Below are 19,999 nucleotides of genomic sequence, written 5' to 3'. Positions count from 1 at the left end.
CAGGAGACATCCTTGTAGGAAGATGACTATTCCATTTCATTTTTAAAATTTTAATTTAATTTTTTTTTACTTTGGGGTATAGTTGTTTTAGAGTGTTGTGTTACTTTCTGCTGTACAGAGAAGTGAATCAGCTATATGTATACATATATCCCCTCTTTTTTGGACTTCCTTCCCATTTAGGTCACCACAGAGCAGTGAGTAGAGCTCCCTGTGCTATACAGCACATTATCATTAGTTATATATTTTATACATATTAGTGTATGTATGTCAATCCCAATCTCCCAATTCATCCCACCCCCCTTTCCCCCCTTGGTATCTGTATGTTTGTTCTCTACGTCTGTGTCTCTATTTCTGCCTTGCAAACAGGTTCATCTGTACCATTTTTCTAGATTCCATAATTTTAAGGTGAGTCCTTGTCAGCTTCTCTGCTGTTTTCCAAAGCAATGGACAGATCAGAGGCTGCTCTCAATGGGATTCTTGTAACAGAGTAGAGGAAGCTTTGGAAAATTTTTTTTTTCTTTCTAGCACTATTTAATGAGAGCTGCCCTTTCCATTCCTTCACATTCTCCTTTAATTTGGAAACTATGCTGTTAAAATGGCACACATTTATAGAAGGATTAAATTCATGTCTGAAAGTACATTAAGGCTTGTAAAACACATCAAGATGGTTGGGATCTGACTATTTCCCACTGAAAAGTGTCAGAGAAATTATGTTTTCCAGTATGACTGGGGAGGTTATGACAAATAGACCAAAGATGGCAAATTTGTGCCCCAGTCTTTTTTTTTTTTTTTTTGTGGTACGTGGGCCTCTCACTGTTGTGGCCTCTCCGTTGCAGAGCACAGGCTCCGGACGCGCAGGCTCAGCGGCCATGGCTCACGGGCCCAGCCACTCCGCGGCATGTGGGATCTTCCCGGACCGGGGCACGAACCCGTGTTCCCTGCATCGGCAGGCGGGCTCTGAACCACTGCGCCACCAGGGAAGCCCTGTGCCCCAGTCTTGACAGCTACTGAGGTCCTCATTTCTGTGAGAGATGACACACTCTGAGACCAATGGGGAATTTGGCAAAGCTTGTCTTCAGCGTACTCTTCCCACCACTCCTTTTAGTGACTACCCAAACCTGGCTTCCTAATTCTCCAACACTCTATTTCTGGGCAGTGGGCATTATCCATGTTAAACCTCACCCAAGTCAATATCTATTTTTGACTTAATTTCTGTTTCTCTAATATCTGGCTATGCTGAATTTCGATACAGAAATTCAATATGAGTATGTGAATAGCTGATACTGCTTAATGGGATATTTATTTCAAGGAATTTGTATGAAAAGAAGAAGCTCAAAGGAATGCATCAAATAGTGGAAAGCGAGGCATTGTGACTGATGGCAGAGTTTTGTTTGTTTGATTTGTTTTTGTTTTTTTTAAGTTTTTTTTTTGATGTGGACCATTTTTAAAGTCTTCATTGAATCTGTTACAATATTGCTTCTGTTTTATATCTTGGTTTTTTGGCTGCAAGGTATGTGGGATTTTAGCTCCCCAACCAGGGCTCTAACGCACATCCCCTGAATTGGAAGGCGATATCTTAACCACTGGACTGCCAGGGACGTCCCTGTTCTGTTTTCAATATGTGTGTGACATGGTGGGGGTGGGGGACTTTGAAACTTTTCTCACATATTCTCTCCATTCTTGGGAGCAGGTAAGATAATTTGCTTGCTAGGTGGTATTTGGGCAATAGGGGCCAATATTCTCTAAAGAGAAAAGAAAGTAGGGAGAATCCTAGAAGCTTAGGACCAAAGGTAGGTGGGTTTGACATGGAGAGACCACTCAATATCTTTGCCTCCAGATACTCTTCTATGAAACAAAGTTAATAATATCCTGCCCTGCTTTCTTCTTTTAGGGTTGTGAAAATGAATCTTTCATGGCACATGTGAAAGCATCCTGTAAATTAGTAGGTGTTAGAGAAATTAAAGTTTTTGAATAATGATTATGATGCTGAAAATAATAATAATAAATCCTTGCCATATGAGTTTTAACAAATAAGATAGCAACTAATTTGGAGGGGCCAGAAAACAATAGGTTGAATGTTAGTAAATTTTTCACTCTAGAAAAGTTATACTGAATTAATTTAAAAGTGCTTTTTTGATGTAAATTAATTAAAAAATATCATTCCTCATATCTTAGAGCCAAGAAAGCTCACTGATTTGATGTGGATATAGCATATTTTGTAGACATGTCCTTCTCTAGGTCTCAATGTCCCCATCTGTTCCATGAGGACAAGGCTCAGACATTCATAGATAGCATGGTTTTCTGGGTATTCACAGGGAGGACAGAAGCCCAAGATGAAGAAGGCTGACACCGTAGCCTCCTCTCCTGTCCAGTAGGGGTAGTCCGAGGGCCAGAGAAGAAACAGTGACCCTTTGTAGAGGTCTGTACTCTGGAGGGAGGCTACATGGAGAACCCTGGGCAGCTCACTGCTGCCCCCTCCCAGTGAGCTGCTTTCAGTGGAAGATTCACAAGTTCTAAAGACACTCCAGGACAGTGAAACAGTAGTCCACACTGGCTCAAAGCTCCGGGCAGTAAGTATGAAATGATTGCTCAATCAATAGCACATATTCCAAGGCCTTGAAATGATCCAGGATCACTTCTCTTTGAATCATCCACTGGGTAAAAGAAGCAGCTAATTTACAGGAGAGCCTCCCAGCCCTCGGCCACCATGTCCCAGTACTGAATTAAATGAGTAGAGACTGTTCATGCAGAGGCTTAACACAATGAAACTGTGTGTTCAACCTCAAAGGCCCTAACAGCCTGCCATCCTCAGAAAAGCAGTGACTCCTAGCTGGTCACACTGAGCTTCCATGGTTATCCAGCACAACTTGTTCCAGGTGAAAAAGCAAAGGGCTGCAAATGAAGAGACAATCATCTCTGCATAAGGTGGGCATCAAGAGTAGTTCCATTGTTGCACTGGGGCTTAATTTAGGGAATGAAGTTGGTCAAGTGGGTAACAGAGAACCTGTTTCTAAAATTTTTTTCTCCACATAAGCAAGAATAGGGATACTTCAGACAGGGATAGCCTTATAAATAGACGCATTATAATCTCCCACTGAAAAATATCTTCTTGTAAGCCTTGCAATCATGCCCCAGATTCTACTGGCAGCGCTCGTGTTAAGCAGTGCTTGTGTTAAGCATTGCCTTCTTCCTAAGGCCTTAAAATGGAAAGCAGTTATTAAGAGCCAAGTTTCCAATTGGGACTCAGCTATTTACTAACTCTTCATCCTAGGCAAGTTGCTTAATTTCTCTAAAGTTCAGTTTCCTCATCTTAAAAACAGGTAAAGAATGGTACCTTCCTCTAAGGGTTGTTGTGATGATTATAGAGATAATATTATTAAGTGCTTGACACATGGAACATTTTTTTTTAAATGGTAGATGTTATTATTACCTAAAATCCAAATTCTTTTGCAGGAGAGTTCCCAAAGTCTCCATGAGTGAGTTTGGCTGATGCCTCCTTTTCAGAGACAGTTTGGCAGAGTGTAACACAATGGGCTTTGGATTCAGATGTGGGATTAAATCTGGGCTCTGTCACCCTAGCTCTGAGACTCCGACTAAGTCACTTTACCTGTCTGAGCCTCAGGCCCAGTCTGTTGTAAAATGGGGATTAACATCTCACTTTATGGGACTGTTGTGAGAATTATGAGATATTTGTGACATGACTGGTACATAGTAAGTGCTCAACATGTTAATTCCTTCTCAGGAAAGCAATGGTCTCTGACACATGATGAGAGGGAGGGTGTTGAAAGTAGGGTGATCGGTGTTAAAAGGAAAGCCAGGAAACTGGAGACAAATGTATGCCTTCTGGGCTTGACTTGAGATTTGAGTAGTCTACCATCAAGATAATGGAAAAGGTTTAAGGACCTAGTGACATAAAAATGTTAGTACACCATAATAAAAAAAAAGTAACATGGTATAAGCATACATGGGCTTAAGGGTCAATGTACAGGACAGGGAATTTAAGGTGTTTCCCATTCTCACTGTATCCTTCTGAGGGCTTCCTTATCCTTTGGTGACCATCCCATTCAGCAGTATATAAAGGGCTTGTCAATTGGCATGAAAACTTTGCCCAGTAGGGGGCCTAGAGAGATGGTAACTGGCTGAGTCCATCAGATCCTCTCTTGAATTTGGTAGTGAGGAAGGAGTATTAGGGACATGGAAAACAGAAAAAGATTGGTTATGGCAATTATGGGTGCTGATTGAAGCCATAGAAACAGGTAGAGTAAGCTAATAATGGTGATCACCAAATGCTGTAACATTAGGGGCAGGAGAAACATAATAGTTTCTGAGGGGAACTTTTAGTAGAGGTATTGATAATCCATCTCTCTTATTAGACTGCTAGAGCTACTGCTGTATCTTGAATATGTAAAGGTTCCAGTTACCTGTGAGGCCTGGTTGTATGGTCATCAAAATGGTGTACTGACCTCTGTATTTCTCTACATATTTTTATAATAAATCCTCTTTAGCAGACGTGATCTAAGCTTATCTAGGTTCCTTGCAAACTAAAATAACTTAAATATATTGGTGTGAATTTCAGCCCTGCCACTTACTAATTTCTTCATCTGTAAAATGGAAGTGACAATTAAAAGAGTTAGGAGCATTTAGAATAGTGCTTGGCATATAGCAGATATTCAAAAAGTGTTAATTACTATCATCATTACTTTGGACAAGGCCTGAATTTTTGTTATCTGTAAAATGGGATTATATTCACCTCATGAGGTTGTTGAGGGGATTAAATGAAGTTAACAGGTAAAACAGTAATAGTTATATACCCGGTACTTAACATATGTTGGTTATCATTTCCCTCCCCTCAAAAACAAAACCTCTAGGGCTTCCCTGGTGGCGCAGTGGTTGAGAGTCCGCCTGCCGAGGCAGGGGACACAGGTTCGTGCCCCGGTCCTGGGAGATCCCACATGCCGCAGAGCGGCTGGGCCCGTGAGCCATGGCCACTGAGCCTGCGCGTCTGGAGCCTGTGCTCTGCAATGGGAGAGGCTACAACAGAGAGAGGCCCGCGTACAGAAAAAAAAAAAAAAACCCTCTAAATATTTTGAATCATCGAGCATCCATCTGGGCAGTATAAGTAAAGACAAGTTTGGGCCTTGTGCATAGTAAGTGCTGAAAAAATAGTTATTTAATGTGAAAATTTCCTACTTCAATGAGTGTTGCCGTTTTGAACCTCTTTCTCACTCTCTAATCTCACACACAACGTCAGAAGAATTGGGGTGTCTCAGATATGGTTCTACTTGGAGATTTATAGCAACAGGAAGGTTTTTCCACAGGGTCCAGACCTTCTTGGTCAGTTAAAAGGAAGCAAGAGGGAGGAGATATGGGGATATATGCATATGTATAGCTGATTCACTTTGTTATAAAGAAGAAACTAACACACAATTGTAAAGCAATTATACTCCAATAAAGATGTTAAAAAAAAAAAAGCAAGACAATTTCAAGTCCTTTACAAGTGGAATGGTGGTGTTATCTTCACCCGAGCTAAGTAATGCCTCTACTTTATGAAGCTTACAATGGGTGTAACATGAATGGGAATAATGAATTTAGCTTTCGATTTCCTTTCTTCTGTAAATAGGCAATTCCACCTTGAGGGCCTCAAAAAGGCATAATGAGCTGGGAAATCGCTATAGATTTTGGTAATTGGAAATCTTTCTTTTCTTCTCATTACCTGGAAAAGTATCCTCCATCATCTTTCATTTAACCCCAGAATGGCTCTTAGACTTTGATTGAATCTAAAGAAGAAATTATCAAGATTCCATATAATTATTGTTACTTCAAACCCAAATCCCTTTATAGAAGTAACATAAAATCACTGTGCCATGTTTTCCAAAAGTTTTAATCTTTTTCCTGCCAATTATTTCATGTCATTTTGATAAAGCAAAAGCTAAACATGTCAAGCTCTGGCATGATCAAGTTTGAGTAAGATTTCTAAGAAATGGACACAGAGTCATTTTATGAACCTTCACTTGGAACATGGGACCCAACTTTATTTTAATGACCAAGCAAGACATTGAATGAAGACATTTTTTCCTTCCCTAAGTTAGAGAACAAACATTAAACAGAATAAGTTATTTTACTAGGCATACATTTTCCTTTAACATTCTATTTGGACTTTTCTAACTGAAGGCTGGAAGGCTTTTACCGGTCTGGCAGACGAAATAACTCATGAGTTAGTGGTTAATATATAAATTATTAAGCACCACAGGCACAACAGTCATTTATTTGTAGTGAGGCACTTTCAAGAACTTTGTACCTGCTAGTACAGTAGAGAAGTAGTATACTGACAAGAATATAGACAGTATCATCAGTAGGCAGTAGGCTGGATAGATTTTATTCTTGTAATTTTAGTCAAATGACTTTTACCAATATATCTTTTTGCTTGGGAGCTTTTGCCAGTGTGGAAAATGAAAAGCTTGAGTATGAATACAACTTAGTTAACTTTGCAACAAATTGATTCCATTTGTTAACTTATGGAAAAACGGCTATGATTTCCAAACTGAAATAAAATCATTTTTTTTTCTGATAGCTCAAACTGGAGAAGAAAGAACCAATCTTCACCTAGAACACCTATTTGTCTCAGGATGAACTACCCTCTAGTCAAGAATTTGATTAGTTGCTTTCACTGTCTCAGCAATAAAATCAGAAAATTATATACTGGGAATAGAATGTGGATGAGGTATAACAAGACTTCTCTTGTAATTCCAGTTAGAATCCAGTACAGTACAGTGTCCTGAGCACTGAATTTGAAGTTAGACATATCAGTAATAAAATCCAAGCTCTGTTTCTCAGTTGCTGTATGACTCTTCACCATTTACTTCAACTATCAGCCTATTTCCTGTTCTCTAGAAATTGGGATAACAATCATCCAACTGCTCACAGTATTTTGAGGATTAAATAAACCACAATATATCGAAGTACCCAGAACCATTCCTAACACATAGTAGATGCCCAACAAATGTGGTAGATCTGAACCCCTCTGGTTTCCTCTTCTGTAAAATGAATTATGGGGTGGATTAGATGTTCTCTCGCTCTCCTGAGACAAAAGACTCTAAGACTCATAACATCTTAACACTGCATTTAGCAATCTTTTGGGTGAATAGTAGAAAACAGAAAAGAATGGAGGTAATGTACTGTACTACAGCAACTCACTTCAGTTTATGCAACCAATGCACTCTAAAAAGATTTGTAGAAAGGGAATATAAGGCCCAGATGGGGGTAAGAGAATTATCTAAGTTAGAAGTCAGTATCAGAGATAGAGCTAGAAATCCAAATCAATCACTGTAGATCAGATCTGGGGCTTTTTCCTCTACAGTCTACACTAGAGCCAATTTAAGACTCTCTTGAAACAGTTATTTACTAACAGTTATTTACTAACGTGAGCAAATCCACCGAAAATTAGGCTAGGTTTGTCTTTGGCAACCTATCAATCATTTTCTTATTTTCTTTATAGATAACTAGTACCCTTAAGACTCTCTTCAGATAGTCCATTCAGATGTTCCTTTCCCATAACTTTCTAAATTGTAAAGAAAACACATCTCTCATCATAATTTACCTGTTCTATCTCCTATTTGTTTCTTTGTAGCAATGACTGGTAATAAATTAGCAGTTAAAATAATCCAGCCCACAATGCTTACATAAGAAAGTGGAAAATTTTAGGCATTGAGGCATATAGGAGCAGGGATATAATTTTTGTCAGGGGTCCTTTTTAAGATTGCTTTAAATAATAGCCATATCATCTAAAGGGTGAAGGTGCAGCAAAATGTTTCTGAGCTTTTAACCTTATACATTTTACCAAATGATATAATCAAATACTTAGAAAAAATTCTGGAGAAAAGTAGATTGATAGGGAACTAAAACTGAAGGTAAATGAAAGGTGCTGTGATGTCTACTTTTCATAATAGTATAGTTTGATGTGTTACTTTTCAATGATTGAATCACTTATCAAAGTAGAAATATAATTTGTACTAACAAGGTAAGAAAGAGTTCACAGGTTGTGGGGCTGTTGGTCTAAGAACAAATTATAAGAAAGAAAAATTTATTATAAGATAATAGATGAATCCAAAAGCAAAACTTTGTGTCTATCAGAGAACAATAGTTTTAAAAGACAAATCTGATTCAGTTGTTAAATAAAACTATGGGCAGTTATCTTTAGATCAGAGTCATTTATATTTCTAGATGTAAGTAAGCCATATTTGCAATTTAACAATTTGCATTCAAGTCAAAAAAACAAAAAAGCTACAATTCCCACCGATGGAAAATAAGAAAACTCTATTTCATAGACATTTTTAGTCTGTAATAATCTCTTCTATGCTTCTCTGGGATGTTCCAAATGTAAATAAATAAACTTACCCTTTAAGTAGAAAAGACAAAGCATCAATGATAAACAAAAGGGAAGATTACCACATTGAAGTCACATCATATAGTCAAATGATGAATTACCAAGAAAGTTAAATAGGTTTAACCCAAACATAGCAAAAGAGTAATTTCTAATTTCATTAACCAGTGAAAATAATCTTCATTTATACATGCTCTCTTTTACAATAGGAAACATCACATATGAATGGTGAGTACTTAGCAAAAAAACGAATCAATGGAAAAAGGATTAATCTCCAAAATATATAAACAGCTCATGCAGCTCAATATTAAAAAAAACAAAGAACCCAATCCACAACTGGGAAGAAGCCCTAAATAGACATTTCTCCAAAGAAGACATACAGATGGCCAAGAAGCACGTGAAAAGCTGCTCAATATCACTAATTATTAGAGAAATGCAAGTCAAAACTACAGTGAGGTATCACCTCACACCAGTTAGAATGGGCATCTTCAGAAAATCTACAAACAACAAATGCTGAAGAGGGTGTGGAGAAAAGGGAACCCTCTTGCACTGTTGGTGGGAATGTAAATTGATACAGCCACTATGGAGAACAGTATGGAGGTTCCTTAAAAAACTAAAAATAGAATTACCTTATGACCCAGCAATCCCACTACTGGGCATATACCCAGAGAAAACCATAATTCAAAAAGATACATGCACCCCAATGTTCATTGCAGCACTATTTACAATAGCCAGGTCACGGAAGCAACCTAAATGCCCATCAACAGACGAATGGATAAAGAAGATGTGGTACATATATACAATGGAATATTACTCAGCCATAAAAAGGAACAAAATTGGGTCATTTGTAGAGACATGGATGGATCTAGAGACTGTCATACAGAGTGAAGTAAGTCAGAAAGTGAAAAACAAATATAATATATTAACACATATATGTGGAACCTAGAAAAATGGTACAGATGAACCGGTATGCAGGGCAGAAATAGAGACACAGATGTAGAGAACAAACATATGGACACCAAGGGGGGAAAGCAGCGGGGGGTGGGGGTGGCAGTGTGATGAATTGGGAGATTGGTATTGACATATATACACTAATATGTATAAAATGGATAACTAATAAGAACCTGCTATATAAAAAAATAAATTAAATTAAATTAAAAAAAATTTTTAGGGCCTCCCTGGTGGCGCAAGTGGTTGAGAGTCCGCCTGCCGATGCAGGGGATACGGGTTCGTGCCCCGGTCTGGGAGGATCCCATATGCCGCGGAGCGGCTGGGCCCGTGAGCCATGGCCGCTGAGCCTGCGCGTCCGGAACCTGCGCGTCCGGAGCCTGTGCTCCGCAACGGGGGAGGCCACAACGGTGAGAGGCCCGCATACCACAAAAAAAAAAAAAAAAAAAAAAAAAAAAAAAAAAATTTTAAAGAGCCTCCATAATTGCACTTTGAATGAAGATTACCTAAACAGATGTGTTCTTAATAGAATTTCATGAAATACTGGCATTCTTTCATGGATCAATCATACATTAAGTAAGGAAAAACACCTTACCTACTTAACCTAGATTAGTAGTACACTTTCTAAAATCTAACTTGGTCACTTCTCCACATTTGAGACTGCTACATCAGAAAAGTGCAGGCACATGTTAATTTGTTCATTTTAGTTGGGTAAAATATAGATATTCCTGGGGAGATGGCAAGTAGTACAGCTGGTCATCAAATACTTTCCCCCAAGAATCCTGGCCTTCCAGAGTCTAGTCTTCTTTACAATCTTATGAGTTTTCTGCCCACCCTGCATGTTATGCTCCCAACCTCCATTAGGCTGGAAGTTATTTGTATAGCTGGGCAAAACATTTTATTCCAATTTATTTATTTTCCACTTCATTTCTTCCTGTTATGAGAGTTGTTTAAGGTAAAAGAATGAACACATTTAACCAGGACTTATAGTACAGTTGACCCCTGAACAACACAGGTTTGAATTGTGTGGGTCTGCTTATACACAGATTTTTTTCAATAAATACTATAGTACTACACAACCTGTGTTTTGTTGAATCTGTGAATGTGGAACCACAGATACAGAGGGCCAACTATAAAATTATAGGCAAATTTTCAACATCAAAGGGGGCTTGAAACCCATAACCTCTATGTTGTTCAGGGATCAACAATAGTTGTAACTTGAGTTTGTTCAGTTTTGTTTTGTTATTTTTCGTTGGTTGGTTTAAAAACACAGGCCAAGATTTTTGAAAACCAATCAACAATTCTGTGAGAAATGTAAATGATATTAAGGCCATGCAAATTAATCTCCTTTTAAAATACAACCTAACAAGGGTTGAGTGCAAATTGGGGAATCATTAAAAATGTGTTTCACTTTCATTTGAAGGTATGAAATGTTGAATTTCTTGGAGAGTCTTAACAGTGATATTTACCAAAGAGAAAAATATTTAATGAGCAAACCTTAATTTCTTTGATTTAATTTTGCAGATTTTTTATCAATGAAAAATTTTTTATTTAAGGAATTCAATTAATAGTCATTAAATTACTAGGTAAAGATTCTCATAGTAATCTAAATTTAAAAGTTGATGAATACAGATTAAAAGTCAACTGAATTTCCGCTTGAATACCAAAAACAAACATAAAACACAAAAAGTAGCACTGTCCATTGTATGACGCTAAATGAGGTGTTTTGGGTTATGTAAACATATTAAGTAAACATATTTTCCCTGTTTTTATTTTTATGCATCCCATGTGAATGTAGACAGATATTTAAAACTACCTTGAGTTAAAAAGAAACCAAAACTTTTATTCTATACTTTATTCTGTAGTACGTTGGTCCTCGATTTTTTTTTTTTGCGGTATGCGGGCCTCTCACTGTTGTGGCCTCTCCCGTTGCTGAGCACAAGCTCCAGCTGCGCAGGCTCAGCAGCCATGGCTCACGGGTCCAGCCGCTCCGCAGCATGTGGGATCTTCTCGGAACAGGCCACGAACCCGTGTCCCCTGTATCGGCAGGCAGACTCTCAACCACTGCGCCACCAGGGAAGCCCTGATCCTCAATTTTTTAATGTAATTTTTGAGGAAGATATTTCACATACAAGTTAATGCTAGCTCAGTCTAAGACACCTACAAAAAAACATCTCTTGCACTTTTCAACATAATATACAAAACTGTAAAATCTGTCAAGGTGGAAACTCTCTGGAATTAAAGTACTGGAAAGTACAGCAAGGTAAAAGAAAGCATTATATACAAATAGTGTTAAGCATTCTGTAATGTATGGCATTCTTAGTGTAATTTGAGTGAAACTTATCTATACATACATACAAAATATTTCAGAAGCCAGTGAAGTAAACAAAAGTGCCAGTTCTTTAAATTACACTTGATCACGTAGACGAGCAAGTCTCTGTGATAGTTCATCCTTGAGAAAGCAAAGATTAAAAGTCACAGGGCTGTGACAAATATAAATCACTAATATTTTAAATAGCTCATATTCAAATAAGGTTTAAAATCTTGTCTCAAAAATTCACACAAAAATATTAAGAATTTACTTTTTCTAAACATTTCAAAATAAATGGAGAACTTAATAGAGCAGAAGGCTATGAAGGGGAACAAATTCAATCGCTAAATGAAATATGCATGCAGTGTCCATCATTAAGGAGTTAAAGGCTAATTACATCTTGCTTATTTACGATGATGTTATATTATAGTAGAAAAATACTCTTTATAATAGATAAAAGGAGAATATATTTGCTTATATATAAATATAAATACACATATTTAATTCATTCATCAAGTTCATACAAATCAAGATAAAATCCAACTTCTACCTGTTCCATGGAAGCAACACTTGTGCCAAAAGAACCTGTTTGACCTTGTGGTAGTTCCATACTGAGATCAAGGCTACAATTTTAAAATAATTAACATAAATGAATGTTAATATAAGCATTTTTCTCCTTATCTAATTATAACAAGCTTATAATTGTTATTATAAATTACAAAAACATGCTTATTGCAAATTTGAATATTCTACTTAGCATTTTACCTTAATTTAAATAAACATAATACTGGTTCCATTTTATAGATGCAAATAGAACTTAAAAATATTCTGGGGACTTCCCTGGTGGTGCAGTGGTTAAGAATCCGCCTGCCAGTGCAGGGGACATGGGTTTGATCCCTGGTCCTGGAATATCCCACATGCAGCGGAGCAACTAAGACCGTGTGCCACAACTACTGAGCCTGTGCTCTAGAGCCCATGCGCCCAGAGCCAGTGCTCCGCAACAAGAGAAGCCACCACAATGAGAAGCCCTCACACCACAACGAAGAGTAGCTCCACCCCACGCCGCAACTAGAGAAAGCCCGTGCACAGCACAAAGACCCAATGCAGCCAAAAATAAATAAACTAATTAATTCAAAAGTGCATATTCTGAATGTCCACCTTAGGATAAATGAATTACTAATTTTAAAGAGCTTTTGTTGAGCCCTAGTGGCAACCCATGTGGATGATAATCTTATGATAGAAAAGTGAATAAAATATAGGATAATGATCTGGTCATCTGAACAAAAAGAAAGACCAAAACAATGGTTATCCAATGTACTGAATTTACCGGAGATTACTATATGTCTTCTACTGTAAAGAAAATTAATGTGTCAAAAAAAGATAAAACAGGCTAGACATATGTAGCCTCAGGATCAATATCCATATCTAACATTTGAGCTAACTTCAAGTTCCGTGTTTAGATCCTGAGCTACCCTTGCTAGAAATCATTACTTGCATCTACCCATGTAACTGAAGTTTAGAAAAGTTAAGTATGCTTGCCCAAGATCACTCTAGTGACAGATAGGATTAAAATCCAGGTTTGTCTCCTTCCAAGGCCACGATTTTTATCTCCATTATAAATACTCCTGTAGGGTACAAACTACTCTTTCTGCCTGTCTCTAGACGAGTGTATGCCAACTCCAGTTTGAAAACACTACAGTGAATACAGTAACTTCATCATTAGGAGATTCTAGAGACAGATTGTTATTTAAAAGGTAAAGATATGGTATACTAAAATTTTACTATGCTAAAACAGAATTTTGCTATACTTAAACATCTATAAGGATGGGTATTTTGACATCAATGGTTCTACCTATTTCTACTGCTCCAGTCACCACCCATTATTGACAGAAGTAATCACTTGATTTTGACTCCCTACACTCAAGGAACATTTGTCAATGTATGGAGGCATTTTTGGCTGTCACACCTGGGGGGAGGGGTGATATTACTTGTGGGTAGGTGCCAGGGACACTACTAAACATCCTATATACATAGGGCAGCCCCTAGGATTATTAGCCCAAAATGTCAACAGTGTCAAGTTTGAGAAATCCTATTCTAAATCTTATAAAAAAGTTGTCCTCTGAACTTGATTTCCACTGAGTGTCAGTAAGGCTGTGATATGGCAATATTCGTTTTACGAGACCTCCCTTGCTCTATTTTCAAGCCCAATCTTCTTATTTCGTCTTTGGTACAAACAGAAACAAGTTCTTAGCCTCATATTAATAAAATGGAGTCTTCTTACACATGCCTTAGTCTCTCCTATAACACTTTAAAATCATCCTTCTTACTCCTTGTTGGATATGGGCTATATTAGGATACTAACAAAGCAAAATAGTGTACCACTTACCCCCCAGCCCTGTTCTCAAATATTGCAAACCTGATTTATTAACCTAGGTTTTAATCCACTAATGAGAGATACAACAGTGAACTGAAGAGCTGATAACTAATAAAGTTCTTTCTAATTAAGCATTAGTTTCGACACTAGAATAATATTCATCAACTCTATTTTCCAGGTGTCTTCAAGAACCTTATTTCAACCTATTACTCTACCTTTGAAGATAAAGCATAAAACTTTAGTAGCACCCAGTTGTAATCTTTATCTTTGAAAAAATATTTTTAATTCTTTACTATAATGTTCTCTTGAACTAAGTAAAATACCAGAGAATACTGATATAACATGACTTCTGTAGCACAGATAATATTACAGTCAAGTCATTCCCCTCAAACATGAAGAGCCTAAAATAAATAGCCTAACAGATACCTTATTTCTAATAGCTGTGCCAGAAAGGGTGTTATTTACTTTTGTAAACAACAAATAACCATCTACAACAATGAAATGCTGCCATCTTTTGAACTCCTTGGATGTTTTGCACATATTGCTTAGTTTGCAGGACTCAAACTGGGCTTAAGACTTAATGGCCTGATCATAGTAGAATTCTTTTGGAAGATCATATTAAAAAAATTAAACATTTGATATATGCTGAACACAGACGGTACAGAGGAAACTTTTTAAACACTCCTGCCTCCCTCAGCCACCTTCCTTCATTTCTTATCACACACTAACCGAATCTATCTCCAGAGATTTTTAAGAAAATACTAAGATGATTGGAACAAAGTCACATTTTTGTGAGCATGACAAAGAGCTGGATGTTCTAAAGGTCCTTGAAGCACTAAATTCTAGGATCAAAAACCTAACTGACCATTGGTGGTAAAGACATATTTTTATCCACATTACATAATTGTAGGACTTGTAGATATTAAATCAAGATTATTTAAAAAGCATCTGAATAATTTCTTACCCAGCTTCATCTGCCATTTCTTGAAGCAGCATATCCACCTGGTTCTAGAATAAAAAAATGAGAATTTGTATTTGAATGGTATTTGCTTTTTGGGTAGTTTTTGTTTCTGACCTAGCTTTAAAAACGGGGAACTGATCTACAGTTTTTAAAAGAAAGTTAAAAAAATTGTTTTACCACCAGAGGGAGCTGAATTATCTCATAAAATGATTTATTTATGAATAATGTTAAGTTATAAAGCCTTAAACTATGAGGTTATGTGAAAAATATTCACAGTGATATTCACATATAATTTGAATCTGAGTAATGTAGCTCTCTAATGGAGCGAACCAACTTTGTTCATATTTAAAATGTAACAGATTTAAATTTTAGATTAATCATAACTGTCCTTTCTGCTAGTTGATGCAAATTTGATATTAAGGATTAATTTTTAAAGTATCTAGAGATGAATAAAATATAAGTATTGAGATATTTACAACAGTACAGGAGTTCTCAGGGAATATAGTCCAATTAATTTTAAAAAAGCTTGTTTTTAACTTATTTAAGATATTTAGAACATACAGGTAGGAACTCTAAGATGTAGTTACAGCTCTACCACAAGGTGCCAAATTTTAAGCAAACCTCTAATAATGCTGTTGGGCCTTAGTCTCTCTTGTCTTTCATTCACCTTCAAAATATAAAGAAGTTCAGAAAATAATAGATCAAATACTTCTGTGCATTTAGATTGTGTTGTTTTTACTTCATATCTATAATACCATTATTTGTGTTTTTAGAATTTACTTAAATGGCATTATACTAAGTATACTATTCTGCAAATTGTTTTTTTAATTCAACCTTATAAGATCTAATTATATTGAGATCTAGAGCTCTAGTTCATTAACTTTCACTCCTGTATAGTACTGTAATATAAAATATTCTCAACTGTATTTATCCATTTTATTTCTGGACATTTAGACATTTTCCCCTAATTTCTCCTGATTATAGACAATAGTGCAATGAACATTCTTATGTAGAAGTATGTTTATACACATGTAGGTTTTTTGTGTATAAATTTAAAAATAGAAGTACTAGGTTATAGGTTATATGCATTTTCATATACTCTGATTTATTCAACAAATATTAACTGAGCACCTACTTTATGCCAGATATCATTTTAAGTGCTAGGGATACATCAGTAAACAAAAATAATTAAAAATATCCCTGCCTTCATTAAGCTTACATTCTAGTGTGTGCACATGAAAGGGAGGGGCAAATAAAAACTTTTAAAATTATGTGGTTTATTAGAAGGTGATATGTACAATGAAGAAAAATAAAGCAGGGATGGTAGATCCACGGTGGATGTGCCACTGGTGTACTTCTAAGTAGGATGATCATAAAAAACCTCACTGAGAAAATGACATTTGAACAAAGAACTGAAGGAGGTGGGGGAGTGGGCAATGAGGATGAGTGCAAGACAGATGAAGAAGATTCAGGCAGAGGAACCTGCAAGTGAATGGCTTTGAGGAAGAAATGTACATGGTGTGTTTGAGAAATAACAAGGAGCCCAATACCTTAGTAGAGTGATGAGCAATAATAGGAGATAAGGTCAGAGAAGCAGGATGAGGCAGATCCTAGAGGGCACCATCGGCCACCATAAAGAATTTGGCTCTTATTTTGAGAGACACGTAGAGCCACTGAAGGGCTCTGAGCAGAAGAATGACATGATCTGACTTGTTTTATCAGGATTGCTCTGGCTGCTATGTTAAGAATGGACTGTAGATATTACCACATTGCTTTTCCAAAGTGAATATGCCAATTTAAATTCTAATTACTCATTAGCAAGGTATGAGAATTTGGGCATCTAAGCATGTCCATTTCTGTTGTAAATTCTGGTTGACTCTTTATGAAAAATGTTTTGTATATACTTGAATATCCCCAGCACCTAGCACAATACCTGACACAGGAGAAGGTGCTTAGCAAATGTTAGGTGAATGAATCTCAAGATTTTTCAGAGCTAAAAGGCATTTAGATATCATCAAATCCAACCCTACATTTTACAGCTATGAATACTGAGGCCCAAGGTATTGAGTATCTTAAGGTCCCAAACTTAATTAGTGGCAGAGTAGGGATTAGAAATCCAAGTGTCCGGACTTCAAGTCATTTTTCCAGTCCCCTTGTGTTTTCCTAATCTTGACCATAAAATCACCTGGAAATCACCTAAGGTGCCTGAATAAGAATCAGAAACTCTAGGACAGTGCTTCTCAAAATCAGGGCATAAATATCACCTGTAAATCTTATTAAAATGATTCCAATTCAATATATCTGTGGATAGGGTCTGAATTTCTGCATTCCTAATAAGCTCCCAGATGATACAGATGTTCCTGATTTTTGCACCACGCTTTGGGGAAGCAAGGCTCTGGAGGAGGTATAAAAGTAATGGCTAAATATATGCTCTCTATAAGACATACACATGAATACTTTCTTCTTAACTCTAAAACCTGAATATAAGCTTGTTCTCTTATTATTTACCTCTTAGTTAAAGGCATCACCTTCAGTGAAATTTTGATGGATGGCTATTGATTTTCCTCCTAACCTGTTTTGTAAATTATCCATATTATCATCTTATGTAATGATAACAAGTTTTTTGTTTATTTGATGAACAATATGATAGGTGCTGGGATCAAAAAGAAGAGTGGTAATGATATAAATCTTCTATTTTAATATTCAAGTTTCACAAAAACTTTATTTCTGGCTCACGTGACATCCAAACTAGCTTCAAATTTAATTTTCTCTGTAGCACATCTCTAAGTTGCAGATGCAACAACATCCTAGAAAACATCCTAGTTTTCTGAAAAATAATTGATCTTGTAATTTACTATTTGTTCATCTTGATCTGTGCCTAATAACATAACTAAAGAGTAGGCAGGGCCGCTGCTTCTTATTCTTTTTTAGTGCGGCGGACGAGAGTGGGAGTGCGCGCCGCGCGAGAGTGGGAGGCAAGGCGGGCAGGCCGGGGAGAGGCGCAGGAGCCTTTGCAGCCACGCGCGCCTTCTCTGTCTTGTTGTGTGCTTCGCGCGGTAGAGCGGGCGCGCGGCAGCGGCGGGGATTACTTTGCTGCTAGTTTCGGTTCGCGGCAGCGGCGGGTGTAGTCTCGGCGGCGGCGGAGGCAGTAGCACTAAGTCGGAGGAGCAGTTTGGCGGGGACGGGGCGGGGACGGGGCGGGGACGGGGCGGCGGCGGCAGCAACAGCGGCGGTAGGCGGCTCGGCCTGCGAACAGGAGGGAGCCATGGTGGCGGCGGCGCAGGGGGCAGCGGCGGCGGCGGGAAGCGGAGCCGGGACCGGGGGCGGAACCGCGGCCGGAGGCACCGAAGGAGGCAGCGCCGAGTCGGAGGGGGCGAAGATCGATGCCAGTAAGAACGAGGAGGATGAAGGCCATTCAAACTCCTCCCCACGACACTCTGAAGCAGCGACGGCACAGTGGGAAGAATGGAAAATGTTTATAGGAGACCTTAGCTGGGACACTACAAAGAAAGATCTGAAGGACTACTTCTCCAAATTTGGTGAAGTCGTAGACTGCACTCTGAAGTTAGATCCTATCACAAGGCGATCAAGGGGTTTTGGCTTTGTGCTATTTAAAGAATCGGAGAGTGTGGATAAGGTCATGGATCAGAAAGAACATAAATTGAATGGGAAGGTGATTGATCCTAAGAGGGCCAAAGCCATGAAAACAAAAGAGCCTGTTAAAAAAATTTTTGTTGGTGGCCTTTCTCCAGATACACCTGAAGAGAAAATAAGGGAGTACTTTGGTGGTTTTGATGAGGTTGAATCCATAGAGCTCCCCATGGACAACAAGACCAATAAGAGGCGTGGATTCTGCTTTATTACCTTTAAGGAAGAGGAACCAGTGAAGAAGATAATGGAAAAGAAATACCACAATGTTGGTCTTAGTAAATGTGAAATAAAAGTAGCTATGTCGAAGGAACAGTATCAGCAACAGCAACAGTGGGGATCTAGAGGAGGATTTGCGGGAAGAGCTCGTGGAAGAGGTGGTGGCCCCAGTCAAAACTGGAACCAGGGATATAGTAACTATTGGAATCAAGGCTATGGCAACTATGGATATAACAGCCAAGGTTACGGTGGTTATGGAGGATATGACTACACTGGTTACAACAACTACTATGGATATGGTGATTATAGCAACCAGCAGAGTGGTTATGGGAAAGTATCCAGGCGAGGTGGTCATCAAAATAGCTACAAACCATACTAAATTATTCCATTTGCAATTTATCCCCAACAGGTGTTGAAGCAGTATTTTCCAAATTGAAGAATCATTTGAAGGTGGCTCCTGCCACCTGCTAATAGCAGTTCAAACTAAATTTTTTGTATCAAGTCCCTGAATGGAAGTTTGACGTTGGGTCCCTCTGAAGTTTAATTCTGAGTTCTCATTAAAAGAAATTTGCTTTCATTGTTTTATTTCTTAAAAAAAAAAAAAAGAGTAGGCAGGACGCAGAATATCTGCAAAGAGATGACCTAACTGGGGTTAGGATAATACCTAATACCCACTGGCCTCAGTGAGTCTCTAGGTCAATGCTTTCATCAATAAAGACCACTGGCAGCAGGGCAGAACCAAGTTCCATACTCTCTAGACATGTGACCTATAATAAATCTTAGAACTTCAAAACAAGATAGGAAATGTCATCTTCTAACATGTCCTTAGGAATCCAGGGTCAGAGCATAACTTCCTACTTGTATTTTGGGGATATACCATATTTACTTCACACTCTAGAGATGATTTAGGTTCACAAAGCCATTATATTTTGAAGTTGGGTAATTTTTAAAAGTTAGTGTAAGTAGAGAAACTATTCTTACTTGTGGTGTTGTTAGGGTTGTAGTACTACTCATTGTGTCTTCCATTTGTTGCGTTTGACCATCCAGTGTTTCAAACTGCTGTTCAAATTTGTCCATCAGGGCAGAAATCTGCAAAAAGAAATATGGTCATAAGAAAAAACTTACTCTGAAAAGATCTTATCTGAACATCAATTTATT

At 37.8% G+C, this 19,999-nt stretch overlaps 2 protein-coding genes across 2 annotated transcripts in view; one reads left to right on the top strand and one right to left on the bottom strand.

Annotated features, from left to right (window-relative positions):
- Positions 1-11,735: 11,735 nt before the first annotated feature.
- The window catches only part of LOC132481629 (charged multivesicular body protein 1B2-like), a 39,823-nt gene continuing 31,559 nt past the window's right edge, over positions 11,736-19,999 (bottom strand). The window contains exons 7-10 of the mRNA XM_060086474.1: positions 19,823-19,930; positions 14,978-15,021; positions 12,190-12,262; positions 11,736-11,780 (exon numbers count right to left, since the gene is read on the bottom strand). Of these exons, the coding sequence (XP_059942457.1) occupies positions 11,736-11,780; positions 12,190-12,262; positions 14,978-15,021; positions 19,823-19,930 (270 nt within the window). The remainder of the gene's footprint in view (positions 11,781-12,189; positions 12,263-14,977; positions 15,022-19,822; positions 19,931-19,999) is intronic.
- On the top strand, positions 16,411-19,385 carry LOC132482575 (heterogeneous nuclear ribonucleoprotein D0-like). The gene is made up of 2 exons (XM_060087901.1): positions 16,411-16,462; positions 18,091-19,385. Exons 1-2 carry the CDS (start codon positions 16,411-16,413, stop codon positions 19,218-19,220), a joined length of 1,182 nt encoding a protein of 393 aa, XP_059943884.1. The 3' UTR covers positions 19,221-19,385.

This window comes from Mesoplodon densirostris, chromosome X, assembly GCF_025265405.1.
Source record: "Mesoplodon densirostris isolate mMesDen1 chromosome X, mMesDen1 primary haplotype, whole genome shotgun sequence".
Taxonomy (NCBI): Eukaryota; Metazoa; Chordata; class Mammalia; order Artiodactyla; family Ziphiidae; genus Mesoplodon; species Mesoplodon densirostris.
The sequence above is the reverse complement of the archived record's forward strand: the minus strand, read 5'-3'. Positions and strand labels throughout refer to the sequence as shown.

What these genes read in the sequence shown, in the direction of transcription:
- LOC132482575 (XM_060087901.1), top strand. Translation starts at nt 16,411, where the DNA reads ATGAGGATGAGTGCAAGACAGATGAAGAAGATTCAGGCAGAGGAACCT. An exon ending in TCAGGCAGAGGAACCTGCAA is followed by an intron (nt 16,463 to 18,090) that starts GTGAATGGCTTT and finishes GGTTCGCGGCAG; the next exon opens with CGGCGGGTGTAGTCTCGGCG.